This window comes from Fopius arisanus, unplaced genomic scaffold, assembly GCF_000806365.1.
Source record: "Fopius arisanus strain USDA-PBARC FA_bdor unplaced genomic scaffold, ASM80636v1 scaffold00133, whole genome shotgun sequence".
In the NCBI taxonomy this organism is placed as follows: Eukaryota; Metazoa; Arthropoda; class Insecta; order Hymenoptera; family Braconidae; genus Fopius; species Fopius arisanus.
Window position 1 is genome coordinate 201,932 of NW_011887872.1, and position 9,845 is coordinate 211,776.

The window sequence follows — 9,845 nt, forward strand, 5'->3', positions numbered from 1 at the left end:
ACTTCAGCGTTGAACACTGTTTATTAGTTAGTGACATCACTTGTTACTGTTACTAGCCGTGTGAAACACAACTCCAGTAACAGTACCAACCTCTACTTACCAAATCTAAAATGCACTAGAAATCACTATTACTGGCCTTGTACTGTTCCCTGGCGGAACACACCCACTGTTCCCTGGCGGAACACACCCTTCGTCTCACCCTACCACGTTTCTTCCCACTATCTGATTGGTCAAAGTCACCTTGGGAGCGGCCTGATTGGCCGTCGTCCGATGTTCTACTCATCTTTCGCTCGGCTATTTTCAGCCGGCGTTAGATGTCGTTCCTTTCACCTAGTGACTTTGCTAGTGTTTTCTCTAGTAACGAGAAAAATCTCGTTACAATTGTTTGTAACTGATTTCTCTTTTGTGTTCTGTTTTGTTTTGTCTTGTAAATATAGACTCGAAAGGGTCAGTTAAAATTTAAAACAACCTTCAGTTATTTCACATCCCAGGTGCCTATTTTTCAGCATTATTCCCATCCGTGCCCTTGGTTGAAAGATACCAGGCTAAAAAGCGAAAAAGTTAGATTCATATGGGTTACGTTTGAAACTATTATTGGATCTAGTTCTTCCCCTATTCGAATTGAATGTTTTATCTTTAGATTGGGCAACAATTTTCGGTATAATCAATTGTTCGTATTAAACGAGTGATCAATATTGATATCAAGTCACCCATCCTTAATATAACACAATTGATATTTCGGAAACGGTTAAGGCAAAAATTTGACGAAATTCACGAATCTCATTACCTACTGTTACCCAGAAGAAACTCAGCAAAATTTAAATTTCAAAATTTTATTCGTAGTTTTTTTTCGGAGAATTCACCATAGACGAAACAAAAAATTGTGAAATCGTGTCAACCGCTGGTTTAAATTGACAAATCGAATTTTATTGTATCCTTCATCGAATAAAATAACTTTTCTGATTTGTTTAATATGGACTTCGTCTAATGGTACAGTTCCATCGGCTGAAATTTGAACAAAAAAAATTGTTCCCTGGATACGACTCAAGCTTCGAAATTAATTAGATATTTCCCTTTAGAAACAAGGTTGCGAGATGGTGGCTCTTTATAGAAATTTGTATTAATTTTTCCATAATAGAGTAGATCATAAAAAGCTCTGAATGGGATATCGACTACCTTGTTCGAGAAGTGTCAATTCCTTGAGTGATCGACTTCACTTGTTTAATTGTGACTGCATAGAATCTACAAAAAACTTTTGAAAAAGCCCGCCGTCTGGCAACTCTGTCTAAATTCTGGGCAAACAAATGATCTTCTCAATTTTTCCAGAAAAATCTCTTTAAAAGAATTTTTTAACCTGAGAAACTGAAGACGTTCATTTGTTTGCAACGAACCTATCGGGAAATAAACAATAATTTCGAAACTGTCGTGGTTTTATAAGTGAGAATATCTACACACTATAAGAATGAATGTGCACCCGTATTCTAACAAATGCGCGCGGTAGCAGACTGAGTAATTACCGTTATTTTTTTTTTAATTTTATTTTGCCATCAATTTTATTGATGGTTGGCTTCCAAATGGAATGCCTCCAATCTGAATTGGAATATCTCCTGAACCAATCATTCGATCTAGCCCATCTGCAATACCAAACATTGCAGTTGAATCTTTCTGCCAAATCTCAAGTTGATAGATTGATTTATGAAAATCAGAGAGGGCGTACAACGCCCTTTGGTTCATCTAAATAGGGCACAATGTAACGAATATTCTAAAAGAAAGAGAACTGAAATCAGTTGAGCCATTTTTGAGATATTTGAGAAAATCATGTCAGATACAAAGTTGAATATCTCCTGAGCGAATCATGCGACCTGCCAAACTTTGCAGACATAAGAAATGATTAACTAACGGTCAATTTTTATGTTCTCACAATGTTTTCGAGATATTTCAATTTTCATGTTTTTCAAAAAATGGGTTGTACGCCTTCTCTGATTTTTAAAGATCAATCTGTCAACTTAAAATTTAAAATAAAGATTCGTCTTGTGATTGCAATGTTTACATTACATGTAGATGGTATTGAAAATGGGCTAGATCGGACGATTCGCTCAGGAGATATTCAATTTTGTATCTGAAAAGATTTTCTCAAATATCTCAAAAAACATTCAAGTAATTTTATGCTTCTTTTTTTCAAAATATTCAGTACATTGTGCCCTATTAGATGAACCAAAGAAATGTACGTATTCAAAGAAAAATATGAAGAAATTTCTACTTTCATGTCCATAGGGAAGCCAACCATAAAGGATATTAATACCAAAACAAAATAAAAAAAAAATAAGTACCATTTGAAGTAAGCATGATATGTTTTCTACCGTTAGAAACGGCCAACGGCTTTTTTTTTCAATTTTTATGCAGCTTGTATCTATGCACATAAATTGCTAATTATTATTGTCGGTGGAAGTTTCATCTACGCTGAAGACTGTTCACATTTCTCAGATCATTATTATTTTTTTTACATTATTTCTTCTCGTTCTTTAATATCTTCAATGTATTTAGAGTCGTCGTTCAGTCACTTATGTGACACTTATGTGTACACAGTATTATGTATTTATTTTATAAAATTCGACTATATCTATGTGAGGTATTTCTTTGGAATATACTAGAGTCATGTTCTTAAAGTCATCTATGGGGATGACATTATTTCATTGGTGACGTTTTATGTGGAACTGGATAGGTCTGTTCATATCGGCTTAGAAAAGATCCATCCTATCGTAGTGGATAAAGTATTGCGGTTTGATGTTCCCGCATCTTGCTCCCTCCACTGCCCCGTCGTAAAGGAATATCGTGAGTGAGTTTATGACGTTGTTATGTATATTTTCCAAGTCTTGAAAGTCGATTCTGGGAAATTCTGGTCGGTTATACAGGGTTTTATTGCTAAATTGATGATCATAATTGCTACGCGCCGGTCGGTATAGCGATAAATAAGATGTAAGGATTTTCCTCTCAAATCCTCTTAAGCACTCGGCTTGGTGGGTAGCATCGGGTAGTTTCTAAACTAAGCTGTACGAGTTCTAGCCACTTATCATCTCGGACTTCTTCAAAATATCGAGCTCCATCGTTCTTCTTACGGCAATGTGTTTTTTCATAGACGAGGAGAAGTTTATGAGGCGTTCTCCACCTATTATATAGTAACTAGCCCCCCGAAATTCCTACACCAATATGCGGATTTCCTACATAATTTCTTCAAAAATTATGGACCTTCAGCCGCAATGGAGTGAATAAGGTACTTACAGTGGTAGGGATTCACTGAATAATTCGATCGGCACCTGTCGTGCATGTTTAAGTAATTGGGCTCGGTGAACAATGGTGTTGCTATCGCCAATTATATTGTCCCATTGCGTGCTCTACCTGTTGCGTGAATTCACATGTTTGGCCAAAATCACTTTGCAATTGGTGGTCATCAGAGGCGGGCTTCCGATAATTGTGATTATCAAGGACGCTATAGAAACGGCCTCCCTGACGTCGTTAGAAACTTTACTAGTCGCCGAGGCTACTTGCTAAGCCCCCCCCTTCCCGCCGCTCACTCTCTTGTGAGTATAAAAAAAATTATAAAAAATAGGAATTACTCGACTGAATTATTTTCTTCAATTGTTAAAGTTCTGGGACTTTTCGAAATTAGTCAGTGCCACAGATTTTGATAATTTTCTGGTCAGCGACTGTTATTCTGATTTTGTTTAGCCACAAGGCTGCGTGATCTCAGAATTATTTGTCTTGAATTTGTCTTCGTTTAATTTTGATTTTTTTCGTTGGACGGTCAGATATAGTTATCGATTTTCACGCTACAGTGGTTTCGACTCATTGAATTTCATTCTGAATAGTTTTCTTTTTTTTTTATTTAAAAATTTCTGATTAATTTTGACTTTTCGTCACCGGTAGCACTTGAAACTCGTGACTCAGTTGCCTCTGATATTTTCTCAATTCTGAGTTCATTCTGACTAACTTATTTTATTATTTATTTCTTTTTTTTAAGATTCATGAACTTCTGAAAATTGTGATATCAAATTACCTAAACGATAGTCGTAAAAGAATATGTTGGATTTTGTTAGTAACGCGTGGTCATCGTTAAATGGGATTTTATTCCTTCTTTTCTATTTATGTTCATTATTTTTTCACTATATCGAGATGAATTGATTTCATTAAAAGTTGTTCTCCACGACGATTTATCTTATTTGATTTCTGATATCCAGTCACATCCCCTTTCCGCAACTAAGGCCTGTTAAGTTGCTGGAGTTATAGAAGAAAGTAGAGACGGATTTCGACGGTGGTTATTCCGTCTAATGACCTGGTGCCTGACCCTTTATTTTGTATTTTAGTTTTCGGGATTGTTGGTGCTAAAAGGCGGGTATAAAGGAAGGAAAATCACGTACTGTAAATTTCATGAGTGATATCTCGCAGCCTTAATTAAGAACTTTTTTCTTTTCTGAGTTCTTCAATTGACGATGATGTGTTAAAAAGCTCAAATTGTTTATTTCTCAATTTTCTTTTTTTTCAGTATATATATTTATTAGAACAAAAATTAATATTCATTTGGATGTTTATTCGTATAGATATATTCCTCTAAAAACATTGTTCATTTATGTTTTAGTGCTGGTGTGGGCCGTACCGGTGCCTACATAGTAATTGATGCTATGTTGAAACAGGCCAAAACTAAAGGTGAAGTAAATATATTTGGTTTCCTCAAATATATACGTACACAGCGTTACTCTTTGGTACAAACTGAAGAGCAGTATATTTTCATTCATGATGCTCTCCAGGAGGCGATTGAGAGTGGAGAAACTAATATCAAAGCTGAAAATTTGCATAAGTTTGTACAAGATATGCTATCGCCAATGAACACGCAGTCAGATCCGTGGAATTCTTTGGAGGCACAGTACAAGCTCGTTACATCTTGGAAACCGAAGGATTTTAATATAGTATCGGCGACAAAGCAGTGTAATGAGAATAAAAACCGAAATCCTGAAATTATATCCATTGAAAGTTCACGAGTGCATTTAACGCCAAAAGCCGGGATTGATGGCAGTGATTACATCAATGCATCATGGTTTCCTGGATTTAATAGAAATCGTGAATTCATAATAACGCAGCATCCACTACGGGATACCATAAAAGAGTTTTGGCAAATGCTTTGGGATCATAATTCACAGACAGTTGTAATGTTAACAAAATGCGATGTGGATTATCCAGAGTTTTGGCCAAGTGAAAAGGAGGAATTGAAAACTGATAACTTTCGAGTTTATTTATGTGGAATAAAGAAAACTACAGGTGGTGTTGTACTAAGAGAAATGATTATGAAATCACTTCAAGATGATTATGAAATGACTGCAAAAGTAATTCAGTGCCCAACGAATCATCGTCGAATGTGGCCGCATGACGATAACCCAACTGCTTTTATCAGTTTGACACAAGAGCTTCATAGGGATTATCAGAATGGTCCTATTGTCGTAGTGGATAAATTTGGAGGAATTGAGGCGGCTTCATTCATTGTGCTGACGACACTCATGAAACAGCTAGATTATGAAAAAACTGCCGATATTTATATGCACTCAAAATTATTGTATATGAAGAGGCCTGGGATATTGCGTTCTAAGGTAAGTTTGAAAATTAATGTCAGTATATGGGATTTGTTCTCACAAAAATTTTCACGGCATGAGAAACCTACCTACATACATCGGTACAAATATTTTGCTCAATTTTTTTTCACGCCTTAAACAATTTTACTCGTTTCTCATAATAATAGTTGTCTTTTGGTCCATATTATGTCGAAAAGAAAAAAAAAATTTCCTCGACTCTGGCCAACTTTTTCGTGTTTTACGAGCACTCACGGGTGGGGGACTCATAACACAAAATCGTGAATAACGTCATCATGGTAATCTGAGGAGGTATTCTAAGGAATCGATGTCGGTCATTTTATGTTTGAGCGCATGTCGATCTTGTCTTTTAAAATATGAAATAAATCTAAAATAAACGTTAATATAAATAGAAAATCGCCGAACAAATTTGAGTTCAATATTTAGTTTAGTGCTGCTGATAGTTTTCAATTTACAGTGCACAGGGAAAGATTCTTGTCAAGTGATTACTTTATGCCCATTGGCTTGTGCTACGTCACGTTTTCCATTAAATTCGATAATAATTAACAAATAAATAATGCAAAACTATGAGTATTAATTTCTCCGGTTTTAAGCCTCTCTTACGGGAATAGTTTGGGATCGGAGTAGGGTGAATTGCTAAAATAATATAGGAAACAATTTTTTTATTCACAGTTCCAATTTTATTCAATTATTAAAGTAACATTTATGTGATTAAACAAATTCCCTCTCATTATTTTACTACTCAAATTTCAATCACAGACATGCAATTTTGCTCTTTCATCGCTTTAATTGATGTAATGTGTTCTAAATCTCAATATATATATTTTTTCATTTTACATTTTTGTGCACCAAGAAAAAAAAATTAATAATAAAAAAATTCAACTCGTCCAATTTTTCCGCCATTTCGCTTGATGTAATCCAAGTTCCGTGAATTCTGGTCTTTTTTGAACAATGATTTTCAACACCAATCAAATGTTTATCACTTGTCAAATGTTTAAAACTGAACTCACCTTAATTTCTGGTCAATAATAAATTATATGTACCACAATTTCATTGGCTTGCACTTTTGTAAACTTGCGAAAGTGTAACACGAAGCAAACCGCGGAAAAAGGAATTCGGAACTGTTCGTACTAAGGGATCTTTCCCTGACTACTACTATTGATGACTACGATTGATGCAGATTGACTACATCGTTGTTATTGCTCACAATACTTCTCAATACTGACTACTAATTATATAACTAGTCACAACCAACTAATTAACTGTATAAGTAGTGACGACTAACTAACTTTGCTTCAATTGTCTTACTCCATGCATGTTGGGCCAAAACCATCACCTTCGTTCTCGCAACTCCGACGACTTTGGAACGACAAGACCATAAAAATCTAAACGAAACTCTGGGGGTAATCAGCAGCTCATTCAACTCCTTAAAAATGTGTTTAGGGCGCCAGCCGATTTTTAGCTACGCGGAATCGACGAACCGCAACCATAACTCTAACCGTATTCAAAACTCAATTTTTCCCTGATCATCCCCAGATTTTCCTATCAACACAAACTAGACCTAGAGCCGTGGAGGTACGAGCCTATGGGACTGCTCGGTTGCTCAGTGTGCGGGTCGTGGAGAGAGGGGTGGATTCGTGGACGAGAGCCTCAATTATCAAACTTCGAAATAATTTCAAGAACCTGAACTAAACTATTCGGCTATTTATAAGGACGGGGATTCGGGTAGGAAAAATAAAACCAATCGGAACTATGCTTACTTGTTTCACTATTAAACAAACAAAGAAAAATGAATTCTTTCTTTTCTCTTCTTCGTCAGAAAGCTTACAATTAATATACTCGCTTAGTCTACATTTTAGACATACGACTGGCATTCGTCCAAAGGCGAAGGATTTAATTTTAATAAAATGTACGGTGAATAATAATAAACGGGAGTTTAATGGGGCAGTAATGGAGAGTGAACGGCTGTTAATTTTATTAAATTAATTATGTTATTCAGGTGGGAAAGATAGGAAACTGCCGGGAATTCTAATCGGGTTCGAGCGAGAGAGAGAGAGAGAACCTGACCCTAATTTTCCTACCGATCCGTTAATAGGGCCTAAATTCTATTAGGTAGCCTTATTCAGTCGTTCGGAAACGACTTTATTCGATTTGGTAGCCCAATCCTTACTAATTCACTAAATCAGGAATATTGGTCGGTTAGGTAGCAGTTGAGGTAGCGGGATGACCATTTCGGTAGCGGAAATGGGCCGCAGGTTTAGGGAATCATTAGGTAACTTATTTCCCCCGTTAGGTAGCGTTATCCGGGGCTTTGGTAGAGGAATCGGTTATCTCTAGCGAAATCTGTCTTACCTACGGGGCCACCACCACACCGGGGGTGTAATAAAATTTTCCGGTAGCGGAAAGGTCCTCCGACGCAAGGGGGCCTTAGATAACCCGACCCCTTAGATAGGTAGCGCGATCCGAGGGTTTAGTAGATACCCCCGCGACGTCTAGTTAAATCAGTAGCGTCAAGGGGGTAGGTAGCCCTGCGAGGGGTTCAACAACGATTCTAGGTAGCGAAAAGGGTTCCCCGACGTAGGGAGACCTCCGGTAACGTATTTTCCCGGTTAGGTAGCACAACCCTTACCGATTATCTAAATCAATAAGGTCCGCAGGGTAGGTAGCCGTACAGGTAGCGAATCGAAATATGGAAAATTGAGGAAAGGGCCTCAGACCCTGGGGAATATATAGGTAGCCTGTTCCCCTGTTTAGGTAGCGTAATTTGGGGGTTTGGTATAAACTTTCTTACCCGTTAGGGATTACTTCTCTAACGAATTAATTAATTATGTATCCGATGGCGTCTCCGAGACTGCCAATATTTAATCAGACTAATAAAAGTAATCATAATTCGCGCGAGGTAGCATGATAGCTTTTGTGGATTCCAACCATGAAAATTTATTAACTACGAGATAGCGTCCCCATGCCCAACCGGAATCCACGAAATGGCGGACAATTACGTCTCGGGGAGCATTATTGCATCACCCAGAGAAATTGAGCGAGCCTCGCGAAGGTAGCCGAAAGTTTTTTCTAAAAGGTAGCGAAAAAAATGTTAATGCAAAGGTAACAATAAATTGAATGGAAGGTTAGTGATAAATTTTTAATAACAGGTAGCAATTAAGTTTAAGTCCAGGCAGCAGAATAAACCCGGTAAAGGTAGCCAAAATTATTAGGTAGCGGGGTCTTCTCCTGAGCCCTTCGGGTGAGCCCGGAAAACCCAATAAAGTAGGCAACAGGTATCGAAAATTTAGTGTTAGAGAGCGTAGACAGTAGGTAGCCATAGGTAGCATGGGAGAGGGGTATTCCGAGCCGCGTGGAATGCCTCATCCCGTATATTTCGCCTTTTCGTGGCGAAATTAGATTCAAAAAATCTGCTTAAACGATTAGATAGCTATTGGGTAACACTAGGGAGCATCAGGTAGCCTTAGGGAGCATATTTATCCGTTGAGAGGGGCCTTTTGGCTTTCTCAACGGTGAGTTTCCCCATATGGCGTCATATCGCGAGGTAGCGACGCCATTTAAAATTCTGCCCGTTCGCGACCCGTAATTATCGGAAAATTACATTTTCCGCACTCGATTTGCCTTTATCAATCCACTGGTACTTACCATGATGCCAGTGGAGTCCTCAAGAATGGGTTTTAGTCCGACAGATAGCTGGTCGGCGGGAGTTGTGTCGTCTTTATGGGGCACTCAATAACTCGACACACGTGGTTGCGATAACGGCCCAGGGTGAACTAACGCCGGCCGGTCGCGTGGGTCCGTTCGAACCTGTTGCTCGGGGTGGGGGCGACTCTCTTCGAGTGCACCCGTCCGGTGGCGACGCGCGTGGCTAGATACGGACTTATCGTATTCGATATAGGGTGTGTTCCGCCAGGGAACAGTACAAGTCCAGTAATAGTGATTTCTAGTGCATTTTAGATTTGGTAACTAGAGGTTGGTACTGTTACTGGAGTTGTGTTTCACACGGCCAGTAACAGTTACAAGTGATGTCACTAACTAATAAACAGTGTTCAACGCTGAAGTCTTCCGTTAAGGCCCGGATGGAGGGAATTTTTTCTTGATTGGCGATTTTACGCCCTCCTACTTCGCGGTCAAGAACCGAACCTTGATCTCAAGCGATGCCTTGTCGGTAACTACGGCAATCGCTGCAAACCAGGGAAACATTGGACA

At 38.2% G+C, this 9,845-nt stretch overlaps 1 protein-coding gene across 2 annotated transcripts in view; it reads left to right on the forward strand.

Annotated features, from left to right (window-relative positions):
* LOC105271998 (tyrosine-protein phosphatase 99A) overlaps positions 1–9,845 on the forward strand; it is a 217,751-nt gene that overhangs the window by 195,302 nt on the left and 12,604 nt on the right. For both annotated transcript variants that reach the window (XM_011313852.1, XM_011313853.1), the window contains exon 7: positions 4,634–5,636. In XM_011313852.1, coding sequence (XP_011312154.1) covers positions 4,634–5,636 — 1,003 coding nt within the window. The remainder of the gene's footprint in view (positions 1–4,633; positions 5,637–9,845) is intronic.